The 19,886-nt window shown below is 42.4% G+C and overlaps 1 protein-coding gene across 6 annotated transcripts in view; it reads right to left on the reverse strand.

The window, feature by feature from the left end:
- TMEM62 (transmembrane protein 62) overlaps positions 1-19,886 on the reverse strand; it is a 50,036-nt gene that overhangs the window by 9,339 nt on the left and 20,811 nt on the right. For 5 of the 6 annotated variants that reach the window (XR_004373685.2, XM_032780211.2, XM_032780210.2 and 2 more), the window contains 6 exons: positions 16,906-17,030; positions 16,668-16,790; positions 13,999-14,154; positions 9,122-9,281; positions 5,889-6,002; positions 4,594-4,678 (listed from right to left, as the gene is read on the reverse strand). Coding sequence is in view for 5 of the 6 variants with exons in the window: in XM_032780211.2 (XP_032636102.2) it covers positions 4,594-4,678; positions 5,889-6,002; positions 9,122-9,281; positions 13,999-14,154; positions 16,668-16,790; positions 16,906-17,030 (763 nt within the window). In the remaining variant the exon portion in view is untranslated. The remainder of the gene's footprint in view (positions 1-4,593; positions 4,679-5,888; positions 6,003-9,121; positions 9,282-13,998; positions 14,155-16,667; positions 16,791-16,905; positions 17,031-19,886) is intronic. The other variant, XM_032780212.2, reaches the window with a different exon arrangement.

Here is a 19,886-nt window from a genome sequence, read left to right on the forward strand (position 1 = left end):
GATTGAGAGTGACACAACCGGAGGTCATCGCGGCTCGGACTACTGCGCTTGGTTCACAAGGTCGTTGCCAGTATGTGGAGAGAACCAGGACATACTGCGTAAGTGGGATACTTGGAACAAATTCATCGGACGAAGACAAGAAATGGAATGTGACGGAAGCTAATTTTACAACAGTAGTACTCCCAATGAAGAGGGATGTATGAGGGACTATGGCATGACAAAAGACCTAACTCACACTTAGTGAGAAACACGCTAGTTACGCAAGCGCTTCACACATAGTAAAGAGGAAGCTGACTCTCACAGTCTGAGATAGACCAATCCACATTATACATCCCAGACTCAAGAAGACCTGGAAGAACAAGTGGATGTGCAGCCCACACCTGAAGCTGAAACTTCACTACAACCCCTCATTGCAGGCTACAGCAGCTGATATGAGGCATAAGATAATGGAGAAACTAGCTACAGTCAATCCTTGAGACCGAATTACAAGGCTCAGTGGAGAAGGTACCATCAGTCGGTATGGTAAAGATGCCAATAGAGCCCGCATGGAACAATCCTACTACACATAACTCAAAACATGAACTGGTAACGCTAAGCTGCTGTTATCCTGGATAGTCCCTGGCTACACGATCAAGAAGAACAACAGTATTTACCCACCAGCGAAAATTGAGGTTGGAGGATAAGATCAAGGCGACTCGGAGAGAAGTTATAGCTGTGGAAATACAGCAGGTGTAGGATTAAGGTATAAGGACTCGGCTAGCGTGAAAAAATGAGACAAGGGCTCGAACTCCATCTGAGCCCTGGATGACGTAAACAAGGCTCAACAACACGGCCACAGGCTAAGGAGACTACCACTAGAGAGTCAGAGGCCAAAAAAGTAAATGCCTGTTCTCCAAAACATCCAGAAGGTGTACTCCCACTGCCAGTGCACAAATCACAATAACCAGCAGCAGAAGAATGCTGAACAGTACTGAGAACATATGGGTAGGAAAGAGAGACTCATAAAACCAGTGCAAATGTGGTTGAGGAGCTGAAGCACCAGCAACTCCAGAACAGAAACCAGTCCACCACTCACAGTAGCGAAGACATCCAAGCGGGTCAAAGACATGAGTAAGCTTGGCACAGCACTGGAGTCCAGACATGACACACCTACGGCTAAAGAACTAACAGCAAGTGCATGAACGACCTGCAGCCACAGCATGAACCACGACTGCTAGCAAGCAGCTGCCCAACCAATGGCTAAACAAAGGGACAGCAGTGCTGATCATGAAAGACCCCGCACGGGAACAGAACCTTGTCCAATACCGACCTAATAACCGCCTATCCACAACATGAGAAAGTCCCTATCAGGCATCATAGCCTGCCAGCGAAGGGACCGTATGAGGCTAATAATGAGCACAGTCTGCAGAAGGCATGGAACACCACCAGAGCTCGAAACACCAGTTGCTCTATAGATAGAGCAGTCGCCCGAAGACTCAAGTTCTAGACAGACCAATTGAGCACCAGCCTGGGAATTGACACAGGAAAGCCTGACGACTCAATGCCGCACATTAAGACTCTGTGAATGTCTGGGCTATACAAATGCAACAGGACACGTAAGACTTCCTCAAGAACCAATGGGATAATGTAAGTCAACTCAAGGCAGCTGACAAGTGGCATTCAAGTGCAGCATATACCAAAGGTGATGCCTGTCCCGCGCTGTTTCTCGCATAGGCTTAAACCTCCATCGAACAGACTAAACAAGGCCTTGGATACGGTACAAGTTATTTACCAAAGGAAGTGGAACTCCATCAGCCACCCTCTCTACCATTGGATGACCTCACAGCTGTCATGTCTCTCTCTTTGAACAACATCAGAGCTCTCTGTCCAGAAGAGTGCAGTGCTAGGAACAGCTAAGATACTGCGCAGAACCCTCAAACTCCCAGGCCTCTGGTAGAGGACTCGAGGTTGAGGAAGACACATACCACCCATAGGGGTGAGAGGGGAATTTTTATATATTATATTTAGATGGGGTAACCCAACTTGCAAGTAGTATTCAAGGTGTGAGCATACCATGGATTTATATAGTGGCATTATGATATTTTCTGTTCTATTATCTATCCTTTTTCTAAAGATTCCTAACATTCTGTTAGCTTCTTTGACTGCCCCTGCACATTAAGCAGATATTTTCAGAGAACTATCCACAATGACTCCGAGATCTCTTTCTTGAGTGATAACAGCTAATTTAGATTCCATAATTTTGTATGCATAGTTGGGATTATTTTTTCCAATGTGCATTACTTTTCACATATCAACGCTGAATTTCATCTGCCATTTTGTTACGTAGTCACCCGATTTTCTGAAATTCCTTTGTAACTTTTCGCAGTCTGCTTTGGACTTAACTATTTTGAGTAATTTTATATCATCTGCAAATTTTGCCATCTCTCTGTTAACACACTTTTCCAGATCATTATGAATAAGTTGAACAGCACTTGCCCCAGTACAGATCCTTGCAGGACCCTGCAATTTATCACTCTCCGCTGTGAAAATGGACCATTTATTTGTACCCTTTGTTTCCTATCTTTTAACCAATTACCGATCCAGGAGAGGACTTTCCCTCTTATCCCATTACTGCTTAGTTACTTAGGAGCCTGTGGTGAGGGACCTTGTCAAAGGCTTTCTGAAAGACCAAGAATTTTATATCAATTGGCTCATCTTTGTTCACATGCTTGTTGAGCCCCTCGAAGAATTCTATTAGATTGGTGAGGCATGATTTCCCTTTGTAAAAGCCATATTGACTCTTCCCCCAACATATTGTGTTTATCTGTGTGTCTGATAATTCTGTTCTTTACTGTAGTTTCAACCAATTTGCCTGGCCCTGAAGTTAGGTTCACTGGCCTGTAATTGCCAGAATCGCCTCTGAAGCCCATTTAAAAAAAATAGGCATTACATTAGCTATCCTCCAGTCATCTGTGCAGAGGCTGATTTAAGTGACAGATTACATACCAGGTAGTAGTTCCATAATTTCACATATGAGTTCCTTCAGAACCCTTGGGTGAATACCATCTGGTCCTGGACTTATTACTGTTAGTTTATTACTTTGTTCTAAAACAGGTGGGCAAACTACGGCCCGCAGGCTGGATCTGGCCTGCCAGACGTTTTAATCCCAACCTCAAGCTCCTTCTGGGGAGCGGATCTGGGGCTTGCCCCACTCTGATATGCCAGACGGGGAGCAGGGTCGTGGGCTGCACCACACGGCTCCCAGAACCAGCGGCATGTCCCCCTCCGGCTCCTATGTATAGCGGCAGTCAGCTGGCTCTGCACGCTGCCCCCATCCCAAGCGCCCAGGGCTGATGAGGGGTGGGGAGGGAGCCGGTACAAATTTCCGGGGCCCAGCAGTCCAGAAGAGGGCTCAGGGCCCGGCTTCCCCAGCTTCGTTGGCCCTGTTTAGCCAGTCTGTCCTTGCTGGGGGGCCCGAAAAAAATTTTTCACTGGGGCCCAAACCCTGCTCTCGGAGGCCCTGCAAGCGCCGTCCCTGCAGCTCCTGCAGATGGGTCAGCATGCAGTGCTCCCTGGCCATGCCTCTCCATAGGAGCTAGCGGGAGGAAATGCCACTGCTTCCAGGAGCCGTTTGAGGTAAGTGCTGCCCAGAGCCTGCACCCCTGATCCACTCCCCCACCCTGGCCTCAACTCCTTGCCCCAACCCTGATCCCCCTCCCGCCCTCTGAGCCCCTCGGTCCCATCCTGGAGCCCCCTCCTGCACCCCAAATCCCTCATTGCCAGCCCCACCCCAGAGCCTGCACCTCCAGCCAGAGCCCTCCCCACCCCGCACCTTACCAGCCCTGCCCTAGCCCCCTCCCGCACCCTGAACTCCTCATTTCTGGCCCCACCCCAGAGCCCCGCACCCCCAGCCAGAGCCCTTATCCCCTCCCACACCCCAACCCCAATTTCGTGAGCATTCATGGCCCGCCATACAATTTCTATACCCAGATGTGGCCCTTGGGCCAAAAAGTTTGCCCACCCCTGTTCTAAAATCTGCTCTACTGACACCCCAATTTGGGAGATTTCCTCAGATTTGTCACCTAATGGGGTCACCAGGGCTGGCTTAGACTTGCTGGGGCCCAAGGCTAAAGCCAAAGTCTGAAACCCACTGCCTGGGACTGAAGGCCAAGCTCTGGGCAGTGGGGCTTCGGTTAAAGGCTGTCAGCCTGGGGCTGAAGCCTTTTGGCTTCAGCTTTGCTCCTCCCCACCTCTCCAAGGGTGTTGGGGCTTGAGTGGGTTCAGGCTTCGGTCCCCTCTCCTGGGGTCATGTATTAATTTTTATTGTCAGAAGGGGGTCGTGGTGCAATGAAGTTTGAGACCCCCTTGACTAGACTATATTTTATTTTACATATCAGAGGTTCTCTGAGCCTTCTTGGAAACAAAATGTCAGCTTCAAGGGACTGAATCAAGTTGAGAGGTGCTACATGCAAAAGCTTGCACAGTGAACAGTAGTATAATGATTTTTTTTTTTTTTTGCTGTCTTCATGTCACAGGATAAAATAGTGAATTGAGGGTGGGGAAAAAAAAAATCAAAATCCTCTTAAAAAATACAGACAAAACACTGGCTCTTACCTTTGAGTGTTGGCTTTCTAAGGTACCTGAAAGTAACAAGCAAGGTGATCTGAATCAGAACAGTCAGCCCAAACAGTACTCGAGTCTGAAAACAAGCATAATTATTCCAATAAATCAAAACTTTAAATGGTAGCTATCTTCTTACTATAGCTGTGTGAATGTGAGAAAAATAAATGGTTTAATTAAAACAGGTATTTTGAGATTCCTGGTGCCATCACATTTAAAAGTAACAATAAGACACCAGAAACAGGGGAACTTGAGAAAAGTCAGTAAATTCAGGTTAGTTCTGGTTTCTATCAGAAATACTTTCATAGCGAAACAACACTGACTTTGGTAATACATTTATAATAATTTGCAAATTAGTACAGCAGTTGTAAGAACTACTAGTAATTAAGTTTCCGTATCAAAGCAAAATGGAAGAGGAATTTTGCAGTCGGTTTCACTGGGTTTCCAAGCTATTGGTATCAGCCACATGCCTTGCTTTCATCAATAAACAAACAAATAAAAATTAAATTAAAATATACTTCACACAGGAAGACACTTATCACCATATACATTTTCAGACTGCTGTGCTGAGTAAAACTACAGTTTTCTTTTAAGTGACTATAGTGAACATCAGAATTACAGATTTAGAGAGCTAATATCAGAGTTTTGAGAAAGTCACAGGTGCAAAATAAAGCTCCCTTCATATAATTCTATTAATATACATTAATTATAAGATTCCATCCTCCTGTTTATTCCAGTTCTGGTCGTTTGTGAGGGTGAAATCCTGTACCTGTTGAAATCAATGGGATTTTTTACTTTAATGGACCCAGCATTTCACGTTTGGTCTTTAGCTTTGCTAAAGGCAAGCACAACATGAGCAGATGATGTACAAGTTCTTCCTATAATCTTGTTAGTGCACCTCTGTACTAATCTATTTTCACTACTCTTCTTTAAATTTAGTTTGGGCTTCACTTTTATGCACTTTGTGGCTTCATTTTTGTATAACCACTCCTACAAAATACATACATAATTCATGCACAAAACATGCATGTGTGCAAAAGGGACAGCTGTGGTTGCAAATGTGAGGGTTTTTTGCATGTCTAATCAGTGCATGTTCATCTCTGATTGGTGCAACTTGAGAACTGAAGTCTGAAAAGATCTGTGAAGGTTCTTATATGGCCCCATCACTGTAATATCTGACCAACTCAAACATTAATTAATTTATTCTCAATGTGAGGTAGAAAAATGTCTCCGAAAGTCTCTAGCGAAAGAAAGCAGGCATGACAGCTATTTTGGCTGAAAGCACCCACCAGGATGTAGTGGTCTGTAAGGAGAATGAGAGATGACAAGAAGCCAAATCTAAGAGAGAGGTTTTCGTTCACAGCGAAAGTATGACCTTGAGTGCTGCTCTTCCCAATGGCATCCTGGTTGGGAATAAAACAGAGAAGTAATCAGATGTAAATTGTGCCAAACAAGTGTCTTTCAAACCACTTTCCAGAATAATTCAAAATTTCAGGTTAAGGCTCTAGGCTAGGATTGCTAACTTCTCTGGAAATATCTGATTAGTATGCATGCAAATTGCTGTACTAAATACATATTATTGCACAGGTATATTCTTTTTAGGTTAGTTAAGACAATGTAGTTTTCTGTTGCAAGTAAATGTTTGGTCCTGAGTTTATAATCAGGAAGCGTTGCATGGGAAAGGGATCCTTTCAGAGACTCAGCAACTTTTGTAAGGGGGCTACCTTCAGCCATCAGTTTTTTGGTTTTTTGAACACAACTCTGGAGACCCTCACCTCTGAAACAAGTCTGGGAGTCATGCTGTGTTCCATTTTTGATATTTTCTTTAACTAAATTGTAATTGCTGCACTCTCAACTATAAACCAGAGTATGGTAATGCATTTTCTTCCCAGTACTGCTAGTATATTTATTCAACATAATTCCATGATTTTTGTTCATACATTTGTAGCACTGAGAACCTGTCTCCCAGGACATAATAAATAGGATATTTATCAAATTGTCAGGAGTATGCAGTATGTTTTATAATATAGGTGTGATCATAAGCATTTAAACTTTGAACAGTCCCATAAAATTGTGAATATTAAATATTTGACAAATTAGAAAAAATGATGAGTATTCACATTTTCTCCAGCTAAATAATCAGAGTTAAAACCTGACCCCTCTGCTTCTCCACTAGGATATTAGCTTTTCAGAGTATTCAGTTACTGGATGTGTTAGTGATGTATGACTGGAAGTTCATTTTTATACAGCTCCATCCTATGAAAATGGTGGTAAATGCATATATTCGCACACTGTACTACTCGTAGATAGCCAGTCCCACTCAACTCTACTTACTTGTTATCTTGTGTTTGTGCTGCTGCATGTGTGTGATGGGGCACACAGGTCTCACAATGGCAAGGAGGAGGGTAAATGAAGGCTTATTGACCCACTTGGCCCCACCCAACTACATTTGCAGCAGATATCAGCTGTGGGGGTGGGAATTAAAAGGAGAAGGCCCAGCTCAGTTCACAGCTGGCCAGGAAGAATAGAGTTTGGCTTGTCCCATGCTGAGGGAAGCTTGATTTCAGCCAAGAGTCCGAGGCAGCTTGCTACCTGAGCAAGTCTCGTGGTTGATGAGACCACAAGGCCCAGGGAGACTGACCAAAAGGACAGAGTGCATGAAAACAAGTCCTGCGTAGAAGGGTGAGGTCCTGCTGAAGACTTATCAGGTGATTCTGAGTTTGTAGCATTTCTTTATTTTTGGATGCAAATATTGTGGAAAGGATGAGGCTCAAGTGTGTTTGTCTTAGTTGGAGGGCTAAAGCACCATTGCAGTGGACCTCATGAGAGATGACAACCAACTGTTGGAGGTCCTGTGACAGAGTGAGTAGTGCCTTATAGAGCCACAAGGGGGCACCGTGGAAATGAGCCCTGTAACAATGGTGGCTTTCCCGCTTCATTTGAGAAGAATCAGTTCTGAAATTTTAATGCTTTCTTTAGGAAGAAAAAATAAAAGGTTAAGAACAAGCTAGGATGCCCAACGTTAACAGTACAGCAAGTTGACTACAGAAAATCCTTACTGTCCTTATCTTGCTGTGTTACAAAGAGAGAAAGTTACATATATGGATGAGTACACTTACACAAACCATTAAAATTTCTGAATCTGAAGTATGACTCCATTAAAGAAGAGAGTTTTTTGCCGTACAAAAATGCTGTCTGGCTAGGCTATGCATGGTCATGGTGAGACAGAAATTGACTCTCTCAATACTATTGATTTCTATGCATAAACGTATACAAATATGGAAGAGTTTGCTCAGTTTCCATTAGAGCTTCTTAAAGGAACAATACTAAACTACAGACGCCAGAAGGAGAACTGTTCCTCACAATGTCAATAACGATTTGGTGTTCTGTGATATAAAAAACATGTTAGGTGTTAGCCTTTGACAAATTTTTAGATCAATTCCAAGCAATTTACTACAACTTCATCTCCAAGGCCCTCCAGATTTGGATCCTTGCCCTTAGTAGGCAAGGAACTGCCTCTTTCTTAACTGTCTAAAAATTTGCTTGAAGAAACATCACATTAACATATTTCTGGTCCAAGTCAGAGTGCCCCTCTTTTGAGGCAATCTTAAAATAGCACTTGTTATTTGAAAAACCTTGTTTACCAACGATCTGATCTACCCTTGTATCTGACATCAATACATTTTCAGTCTGAAGTGTAAATCCTTTTGTACATACCCTTAAATAAAGTCTCAATGTTAGGAATTCAGACTTTTTCACTGAATAAATGCGATTTCCATTTCTGCTGCCTGGCAGACAAAACTGGAATGTACGAATATTTATTTAAACTAAACTCATCGTTACTTACATGATGCAGTATGTTGATAGTCTAGGACAGTGGTTCTCAATCAGTGTATCACTGTGGGCTGCATATGCGGCCCACAAAGTGTTACCTGGGCCGCAGGTTGAGAACCAGAGTGCCCATCACCTAACTCCACCTCCCCTCTGCCCCCACAAACCCCTATGGCCAGCGCCCTCCACTTAGAGGCCCCAACACAGAGTGGGGCCAGGAGCAGAGCCAGACATGGGGCAGGAACCCCAACCCTGGACCCTGCAGTGCAGGGCTAGGGGTCAGTCAGGACCCTGACCCCAGACCCTACTGCAGCCCTGGAGCTCGCTGCATGGGGCTGGGTGGCAGCTAGGACCCCAGACCCCGGTGGGTGGTGCCAGGCAGCACCCGGTAGCCAGTACCCTGCCATGTGGGGCTAGGCAGCCAGCTAGCTTCTGGGACCCTGGACTCTGCCGTGCAAGGCCAGGCAGCAGCCAGGACCCCGGACCTTGCTGTACAGAGCCAGGCAGCAGCCAGCAGCCTGGAGTCTGACGTGTGGGGCTGAGCGGTATCTGGCAACCCGGACCCCGCCTTTAGCACACAGCTGAGCTGGGCCACAGCTGTGTGCTAAGTGGGATGCATGCGGCCCGCAGGCTGAGAACCGCTGGCTTAGGCAGTATAGGTTAAAGTAATGAATGCCAGTAGATAGCTAACCTGGACAGTTACATCTATGTGATGTAACCCTTCACTGTAGTTTAGAGGGTTCCACTTCAGTACGTAGAGAGGACCAGACACATGATGAGCATCCCCCAAATGAACTCCATCAATACTGACCTTCACAGAGGTGATGAAAGAAGGAGAGAAGACCAAAATTCTAAGAAGTAAAAACAAACAGGTTCATCATGAGATTTGCAAGACGGTTTACCATCACTCCTTGGAGACAAGTCATTAGCTTATACTTCCTCATATTTAAAAGTTCAAAGGATTAAAAAAGGGAAGAGCTGGAGTTATTGTGGGCAATCCTTGAAATATTAGATCTTGGCTGTAATTTACATAAGAGGTGGGACACCCTGCTTAGCTATACCCCTAATCATCCTCATCAACTTACTAGGAGCCAACATGAAAAGAAATGTGGCAGCCCTCTCCCAAAAAAGTGGGAACAGTCTATGAGGAGAAGTTTTTCCGACTACAGAAAAGAAAATCTTAACAAAACCATTAATACACATGGTATATGTAGTTCTGCTGAATCTATATATGACATCAATTCACATGATCTTCTCAAATATCTTTTTATTGACATGAAAATTTAATCAAAGTCTGTATTGGTGACTTACTGGTAGCACAATGCCATGCAAGAGATTCAAGTGCAATTCTCAGCCTGGATTTTTGACTTTCTGTATTGATACCCCCAAGGAGAGAGGCTGTGAAAAGGAGGCTTTTTTATAGTATTCAACTCTGTCTACAGTCTACCTTTGCCAGGGTCAGATGGTGCAAAACTGGACTGTAGAATTGATAAAGTTATAGGTATCCTCAGCAGTGCTGTAACAAGGGCAAAGTGAGTGAGGCACTCGCCTCAGGCACGGAAGGTGAGGGGCGCAGAAAGTCTCTCATTTGGCAGCAATTCAGCAGCAAGTCCTTCCCTCCAAGAGGGACTGAAGGACCCACCACCAAACTGCTGCCGGTCATTAGCAAGGGAGAGGGGCGGCACATCCGGCTCTTGGGCGGAAATTTGGCGGCGAGTCCCTCACTCCTTCTCGGAGGGAAGGACCTGCTGTCAAATTGTCACCAAAGAACGGTGGCAATTTGGCGGCAGGTCCTTCCCTCTGAGAGGAACCTGCCACCGAAGAGCTGGACATGCCGCCCTGTCCCTTGCCTCGGGCGCAAAAATCCCTAGTTACGGCTCTGATCCTCAGGACCCTAACTGGAACAGACTTAGCTAGACCACATAAAACCAAAGGGGATCCATTTAAGTCAAATATTTCATATCACAACTGGCAGACACAGGCAGACACGCACGTGCACACACATGCATAGAGATTTTGCTGACATTTGTCAGTCCTTTTTTAAAGTTCTTTTTATTCCCCCCCCCCCCCGGAGTAGAATAATTTGGTTTATATAGCTCAATTTTATGAGAAACATTCACACCCAAGTAAACAAGAGGGCAATTTTAATTGTTTTCCCTTCAGTACTGTTGCCATTTCAATTAAAGTGTCGCAGTTTGCTTTTTCCCCCATGGTAATTTTCTACTCTAAAATCTTTCCAAGTTCTTTCATTTCTGATTATGCAATAGGAAAAGTAGAGTAGGGCTCCCTCAAATGAAGCAGGCTATCATGCACATATGGTGAAATATAGTTGTGTTTTCCACCAGTTAATATACGAGGTATTGTTGGGATGATACTGAATTAGCTGGATGAAAGGTTCTAACAGGATCAGCTAATTGGAGGGGGCAGGAATGGACAGCTTTGCCTGGGAACTCCTTCCTAACCGAAGAGGGAAAGACATTTCTGTACATTTAATTCTACCCATACATGATTTAAATAAAGAGCCAAATTCAAATATTGTAGTGCTTTTAAGAGGAAACCCCACTCCACCCTATCAAAGGTCCTGGAGTCTAAACTTCAGATAGCTCTTCTTGTTGACTGAATCCTCAGTTTTACTTAGCCTACGAATACTGACTACAATTCCTTTCCGCTACAAAGCCTGCTTAAGTTCAATGTACAAGTTAATACTTCCTCAAGTGTTAAGACTACAATTTTCATGCAAATGTCAGAATCCTGATTCAACATGGAGATTGTTCCTCAAGATGCACATCTCACTGGATCTCTATTTTGTTTTTAAAATACAGATTGTAGACAAAGTTAACTGCTGAGAAGAGATTTCTTCCTTAATGATCTAGCTGAAAGCGTTCATGAGATTGTAGTGATTTTGGCAAGTAAGCACTTGTAAAATTCTGTAAAACTATCTGCTTCAAGTGCTTTCACCAAATTAAGATGAAACACAGCTTTGGAAACTTCAGCAGGTATAAGGCCTTTTCATAGTTCTTATTTCTTTTCCTTTGTAAGTTTACGTTTTGCAAGTTATTTTATATCTGTTGTTGATTCTTGGGATTCAGATGTGTAATAAGACTTGAAACATCATCATACACTGCAGACTCATTTTTTATGGATCTGGTAATTCCCCAAATTCATCCAACAGCTAATTAGTTGTATTTAGAGTTTCTTTCTTAAATTACTAAATAAGAAGCTTTCATATTTTATTCCCTCAATCAAATTCTCTTGCTTTATTAAACTGTAATGTGTTCTTCTGCCATTTCAAGGTTAATTTTCCTATATTCTTGCCTAATATAAAATTATAAACATTCCCATTTGTGTGTGTGTGGATGTACGTGCATGAGCATGCCCCAAGAAACCCTTAATGCCACCTGGCAAGGGGGTTACAGGAATGTCCTGATTCTGGTACGTACATTCTTGTTCACCAAAGAATGTCATGTGAGGTGTCAAATGAAAGCCAGGGTCTCATTGGACATTAATATCATTGTGAAATGTAAGTACAGATACTATGCAAAGAATATGTTTTAAAGTCTGTTGAGATGTAAATTAAGCATTGTAAACTAACACAATGAATGTCTATTTACATATAATGTCAAAAGGGAGATGTGAAATCAACAGGAAAGCAGCACACAGGAAAAATAATCCATGGATAGTTATTCTGACTCTGAGAACAGTAAATATAAGTAGAAGATACCTCTTTATCTTGCACATAAGTAAGTATTTGATTACATTTATGAAAACAGGATCTCAACCAACCTTGGTTGAAATGATGCAGAGAACTTGGCAGGTGAGGTAAACTTCTTTAGACAGGAGGTTAGCTTGTTAAATTTAGTGTCTAGAAAGCATGTTATATATGTAACCTTTGGTTTCCATTATCTTTACTTAATACCTCTTTAATCTTTGGTAATAAACTTATCCTTGTTTTCACTATAGATATGTCACTGCTGTGATAATTTAGCAAGGTGCAGATCCTGAGTTGATTCATACAACCTGGTGTGTGCACTGTTCTCTTGGGAATTTTCTAGTATTCCTATGAGTGTTCAGTAGATAAGGGAATGGACACCATAGAGGAACGCTTCAAAGGAGCTCCAGGACTGGGATACACCTACTGTTAACCTGCAAGGCAGAATAAGGGCTGGCATACCCCAAAGGAGAGTGCTTGGGTGGCTAACAGACTGGTGGTGTCAGAGAGTTGACATCAAGTTAAACACAAGCAAGTCTCCTTCATGTGAGAGGCGGGGGAGGATAACAAGGTGACTCTCAGTCCTGGGTACCCCAAGAATTGTGTGTGTGTGTGTGTGGGGGGGTAACTGGCAATTAGAGATTAAACCATTTATTTCCTCCTGCCTTTTTTTTTTTTTTTTTTGCATTCTCAATAGGGAGCAGCACAGAGTGTACCGGATCCCCATGAGAAGGTCTCATCCCTGCCCTTCTTTTAATCTCTACAAAGGCTTCCAGGGAAGTAGATAATGAGCCACATCCCCCTCTCATATGAGGTGAGCACACTCTCTCAGGGAATAGCTTATGAAGGTACTTACTCCCCTCAGGAGCCCCAATTACATTATCATTTTATAACTATGGATATTTTAAGAGAATTGTCTGTCTGTGAAGGGAATTGGAAAGGACATGCCTAGGAGAATGGGAGTAATCAGGAAACAAACTGTATTATTCAGTATTCCTATAAATCCAGCCATATTAACAATTTAAAAGTAAATAAAAATAGAAATAAGTAGTACAGGTTTAAAAATACAAAATATGGAAATAGGCAGAGGTGGAGAGGTTTTTTTTATTATATAAAAAAACCTGAAAATAGGCAGATGCAGGCTAAAAAAACCTGATGAAAGCAGAGGCATAAACACACAGAGAAACACTTAGATGAATATAAGCAAACATAAAAACTGAAATTGGTAGATGCAGTGGTATACTGAGAGATTAACAACTATTACCAAGAACTGATTATGGGCCTAGTTCTGCCTGCTTTGATCACACAAATAGTCCCATCAGCTTCAGTGGGAACATTTGCATGAGTAAAGCAAATGTAATATGGATCTATATAGACTGCTTTTATCATACAATAACCTTCTAGAGAATTGGATTTGAAGAGGAATGAACATATGTTAACTTAAGATACATCTACACTGCAAAATAAAACAAACAAAACCAACCACCCATCTACCCACCCATGGCAGCAAATCTCAGAGCTCAGGTCAACTGACTCAGGCTCATGGGGCTTGCATTACAGGGCTAAAAATAGCAGTGTAGATGTTTCTGCTCAGGCTGGAGCCCAGGCTCTGACTTTCCTCCCTTTACCAGGTTTCAGAACCTGAAAGGGAACACCCACACTGCTATTTTTAGCCTTATAGCTTGAGACCAAGGCAAGTGACCTGAACTCTGAGGCTTGCGATGGGTGGGTTGGTTGGTTGGTTGTTTTTTTTTTGCGGTATAGACATACCCATATAGACAAATCTACATTGATTTAGTCACAGAGAAACATCCAATTGTAAAAGAACTCACTGAAAGTTTCAAGAGACCCCAGGATACCTGATGTGGGTGGAGTGAAGAATTTTCACTAGTGGTTCATGAGTAGAGCTGCTATAAAGTAACGATTTGGGGTTGGTGATGAGAACAACTGGCCACTCCTCAAAGTTCAGATCTGCAAAGCTAAGGAGGTCATGATCAAATGCAAGGATCCGGTACCTGATAAGAGGTTAAAACAAGACAAGACAGAGAATTCACAAATTTCCCCAAAGCTTTATTTTCCAAATTGTGTGTGTGTGTGTGTGTTTATATGTGTAATGAGTAGCAGGTGATACTGTTTTTAGACTGAGACTTTCAAATTCATTTTACTTATTATGGAAGTGCCATGTGCAGTCCCATAGTTAAGACTGAGCTGAGTTTTGACCTTGTAGCAGGCATTCAACTATTTTGTTATATACGAAGAATTATTATTATTAATTATTTGTATTACCATAGTACTTAGAGCTCTAGTCATGGACAAGGACCCCATTGTGCTAGGCGCTGTACAACCACACTTATCCTTCCTAAAATCACAGCATTTACTTTTTGAGCACAGAATTAATTTTCTGATAATTTACAAATCAAATGGGTTAGTTTAGGAATTAAAATGGGTCCTTTTGAGATATTTACATCCCATATCACACAGTTTCTGTCTCACAAATTATCTTAATAATAGGCTAAGGTGGTTGCTTCATACTTCCGTTATAGTTAAAACTCACTGAAATTTTGTGCATAGGCTACCTGTGAAGACTTAAAAAAACCACACGATTAATGTTCATTTCTCCACCCTCCCCGATCTCCCATTCGTCATAATTGAAAGTTTCCTCTTCAGCGGGATCTGACAAACTATCTTCTACTACAGAAAATTCTATGTAAAACTGTCCCCTTTCAAAACAATTGTCATCTCATGTTGCTCTCAATGGGACTGAGGTCATAACTTGCCCACAATTAGATGCCCTTCTGAAATGGTCACAGGCTGCTCATGAGGATGGCTGCTGGCTTCACTCTCACTGGTAACAATGAGAGGGAGTGGCCATTTTGAAAGAGGACACCTTTCACTGTAACAATACAATGAGGGTAAGAACAAAAAAGGGAAAGTCCAATGCATTTTTAAAAGGCAATTTAAATCTAATCCACAAATACTAACAAGCTTTAATTATATTGTTATTGCATAGTGTCACTACTTGATAAAGTTAAGGTTTCTTGGGTACCATAACTGTGCATTTCCACACCTCAATATGTTCAGATTTCATTTAAAATTAATCTGACCTCTGAATTGCCTCAGTTTTATAATGATTGAGTGTTACGATAATTACAACATCCCTGCATGACAGGGTGTGCAGCCAACACCATCCCTGATATGGGCTCTCACTAACCCTAAGGCCAATTAGGTTAGTTGGCCTCATAAGCAAGAGGGAGGGCCAGGGTTAATTTAAGAATAAAGACCAGCTGGAGAAGGGGTGGGACAAGACTATAAAGCCAGGTGACTAAAAGTAGAAGGGGGCTGCAGGGGAAGGATCTCCAGTCACACCCTGGGATGAGTGAGGACATCAAGGACAAGAAGAAAGTTCAGGGGGAGAGTAAACCCTAAGATCCTGTCCTGGAATAAGGAGTCTAGCAAGAGGCTAGGAGGGGATGAAGTAGCCATGGGAAGCAGAGTAGACTCCCATGGTAAACCCAGAACCAGGCAAAGGAAGTGAGAAAAGCTGGGTAGGAAGGAACCTAGGGAAACACCAACAGGGATGGGGATTGAGCAGACCTGGATTGTTGTGTATAGGGTCACTGGGCGAGAACCTGTGTAGTAGGTGGGCCCAGATTCCCCTGCTAGCCACTGGTATAGTGGCAAAGAGTCCCAAGCAAGGACTGAACACATCCAGAAAAGGCATTTAGACAGTGGTCCTGTTGGACTTTGTGACCTTGGAAGGGGTGGACTGAATGGGGACCTGGCTGGAAGGCCAAGTTACCAGAAGAGTAAGTACTGCAGAGAGAACAGAAGGGGGCACCCTACACTGAGAGAGCTAACTTCCCCAGATCTGGACATGAACAGGCACACTAGCAGTGAGTGGGAATCCTGTTACACCTTGTAATGTGTTTTACCCTCCATTACCTGTATTTAGTTTGAATTGTAACACCGTTTTAACATAGTTTTTATTTGGTATTTTAATCCAGATTTGACTCTCAGCCTCCAGAGATTAAAAGGATAGCATGCCAACCCACTAGATCACATGGATTCCTTGCAACATTTACCACATTTCAGTCTATTGATGGTATATTTATCAGTTAGACTATTTTTGTTTTTGAATAGAATAGAGCTGATGCAAAGCAGTGACATTTTAAAATACCAATACTGATGTTTTAATTACAGCTCACGTAGCAATTTGTTGCTGAACACACAGATATACACTATTTAGATTTCCTGTATTCCATTTCTAAATATACAAAATAAGGGGAATACAGTGAAGAAAAATGTTTCTTTGACATAATGTATTATAATTATTTCAAACTGTTAGCATAGGGGGAAAATTCCCAGTGTTACTTATGAAGGTATTTTTCATAACCATTAATGGTAGGAGCTAATGCAACAGGGACATCATGTCTGCTGACCTCTCCACAAAGAATAAAAAGAAAGGTTCACCACTTCACCAAGTAGTGTCTGTGTATAACATTTGCTTTTTCACTGAGGGTTTACTTACTTCCTATTTTCCATCCAGTCTCCCAGCTCCAGTTCCAGAGTGCCCTGAGGGTGCCGACTATGCAGGACTGGCATCAGTCCACCCAATGTATGGAGGTGTCCACACAAATAGGCTGTGGCAGAGCTAGTCAAAAACAATATGATTATTATTTTACTGGGAAGAGAAGGCCACCTTAGGAGAGCTGATTGTTGAAGTGGGGTAATGCTGGAAATATGTAGAAAGAGAAGAGAGACCTTACCTCATTACCATTCGTACTCCCAAGGACGGGGAGATGATTGTTGAAGTGGGGTAATGGCCAAACCAGATGGTTTGGTTGCTATGATGACTTTCTGTGGCCAAGGAAGACAGTTCTTCCATTTGACTCTGAAATAGCAGACAAATTGAAAATGCATTTCATTAGCATTCAGGCTATTTGGATCCAAGAATCAAATAACAAACACCACAAGTCACCCTTTAAACTATAAAAAGTACTTTTTTTAGTTCCTATAGAATCATGTGCATAAATGGAACTTTCAGAACTGCTGTCAATATCCCCCAATTCAAACAAAATAAAAAGATCAGACATTGGAAAAAATAAAGCTACATAGCAGTCAAAGTATTCCTTTTACTTGAGCAGTGGCAAAAGCAGAATAAAGATCTGCATGAGATTCTCCCCACCCCCACGCCACGGTTTTTTTGCCCATTTTTGCTTCAGCGTAAGGAAGGCATGCAAGTTGAGAGAGGTGACAGAAGTCCTGGGGAATGCACTAAAATGGTGACTTCCTGGAGACCGGGGTGCATTTGATTTAAATTATGATTTAAATCACTAGTCAGGAAGACTTGATTTAATAATGGATTTCTACATAAAAGTGCATTCTTGTTGGTTGTTATAACCTTAAAACATATTCTTCACAGGTAGAGGAACTTCATTAAAATATTTTCAAACTAGGTCTCTTTTATGGCCTGCTGCCATTATAGGTATTCCCTTCTAGTGAGAGAATGGTATGGTAGATCTCAAATTCATGAATGCTACACTCAGAAAGACCTCAACACTTCTGGAATATGCTGCTCAAACAGTTTCACTTTTGTTTCTTCTGCCTGTCCCTCCCTTCTCACATTTATCTCCAGACTTCTTCTCCTTGTCCAGATCTATTCTGCCCCCAACAATCTCCTATTCATTAAACTTTTTGAAACTTTGCACTTTTAGAGAGATAGAAGGGATTGACTCTGTGTACACAAATTTGCAGATGGACAATAGGGTTGAGGTCTGTTATTTCTCACCTCTATATATTATTTATTTATTTAAAAACATTTTTGCTGTTAACAAGCATGTTATCTATGGAGACACAAATCCATAGTTTGAGAACTGCAAAACTAAGCATCTCCGATGGTATCTTCTAGACCAAAGGTAGGCAACCTATGGCACGCGTGCCAAAGGCAGCACTTGACCTGATTTTCAGTGACACTCATACTGTTCAGGTCCTAGCCACTAGTCCAGGGGCTCTGCATTTTAATTTAAATTTTAAATGAAGCGTCTTAAACATTTTTAAAACCTTATTTACTTTACATACAACAATAGTTTAGTTAAATATTATAGACATACAGAAAGAGGTCTTCTAAAAACATTAAAATGTATTACTGGCATGCAAAACCTTAAATTAGAGTGAATAAATGAAGACTCGGCACACTGCTTCTGAAAGGTTGCCAACCCCTGTTCTAGATGAACACTGAGTCCCATTGGGTAGATAGAAAGATTAACCTAAATAATCTATACAGAAGTCCCTGGAACCCCCATAAGAGTGGGTCCCTAATTCGTGAACTACTGAAACTCATTTACAAAACTTTTCTTAAACATTACATGAATATATTGTCTCATACTATAGAATAAGAATTTATAATCCCTATTCCATGATGAGATATCTTTGAGCTATAATGTATCTTAATTAAACCTATCTTTAAATAGGTTTTTTTCCTCAAAAAGCATTTTACAAAAAAAATCTGATTTAAATAAAAAAAATCTGATAAATTGATTTTTATCCACTCTGCTGGAGTGACACCCAAAAAACAGTGAAGATAAACTACACTTCCACCATATGAACCCTCACTGGTAGACTCTCATAAGGATCAATTCTCTCTCCAGTCCTTTTCAACATCTGCACATAGCCATTAGGTGAACAGACCCTAGTGTCAGCAGCTGGGCCAGTGCTTTCATTCAGGCGGCCTAGGCAATCACCTAGGGCGCCAGGATTATTGGTGGGCAGTGTTTTGCCAGAGGGGGCGGCAGGCGGCTCCGGTGGACCTATCACAGTCGTGCCTGCAGAGGGTCCGCTGGTCCGCGGCTCTGGTGGAGCTGCCGCAGTCGTGTCTGCGGATGGTCGGCTGCTCGTGCGGCTCCGGTGGACCTCCGCAGGCACGACTGTGGCAGCTCCACCAGAGCCGCGGGACCAGCGCATGGGACGGTGAAATTGCCGTGCGCCTAGGGCGCTAAAACCCCTAGCGCTGGTCCTGGTCAGCAGTATGTAGATGACACACAGCTCTACCTATTCTCTACACGTGACCACACTGCTACCATCAAGATGGCCCATAATTTAAATGAGATCAGCTCATGGATGAAGAGAAGCTGGCTGAATCTGAAAGACAGAAGTGATGCTAATGGATAAAGGGAAGCATTTTGTAGAGTTTATAGCTGCAGTGCAGCTTCTGTTGGTTGAAAGTACACACCTGCAACTGGCCAATTCATTCCATAGCTTAGGACTACACTTTGATTTCTCACAGATGTTAAAGCTCTCACACAGCAGCATCCATAAGTAATGCCTTCTATCATCTCCAATTGGCTATGAGACTCTGCTCCATCCCAACAGATGGAGATCTGGTTTTATTTATTCATATCTTTGACACCTCTCAGCAATAACGTTATATGCCTAGGCACAAAACCTTCAACATTTAGGAAACTACAAAAGTACAAAACGCTGGAGTGCATCTCCTCAGTAACACAGGCTACCACAATCACATCAAACCCATTCTCCATTCCATACTCTAGCTTCCCATAGAATTTTGAATCAAGTTAGAAGTCTTGCTCCTTATCTTCAAGGTGCTCCATGGCTCAGGCCCAGGATATTTAAAAGTTTGCCTAAAGCTCCAGGATGAAAACAGTGGTTGACAATTATACTCTCCTGGCACAGCTGAACTCTCTTCAACAAAAGTAAAGTTTGTTGTGTGGGGAAGTGTGTTGGGAGCAGG

Source organism: Chelonoidis abingdonii, chromosome 4 (genome assembly GCF_003597395.2).
Source record: "Chelonoidis abingdonii isolate Lonesome George chromosome 4, CheloAbing_2.0, whole genome shotgun sequence".
NCBI classification, from domain to species: Eukaryota; Metazoa; Chordata; order Testudines; family Testudinidae; genus Chelonoidis; species Chelonoidis abingdonii.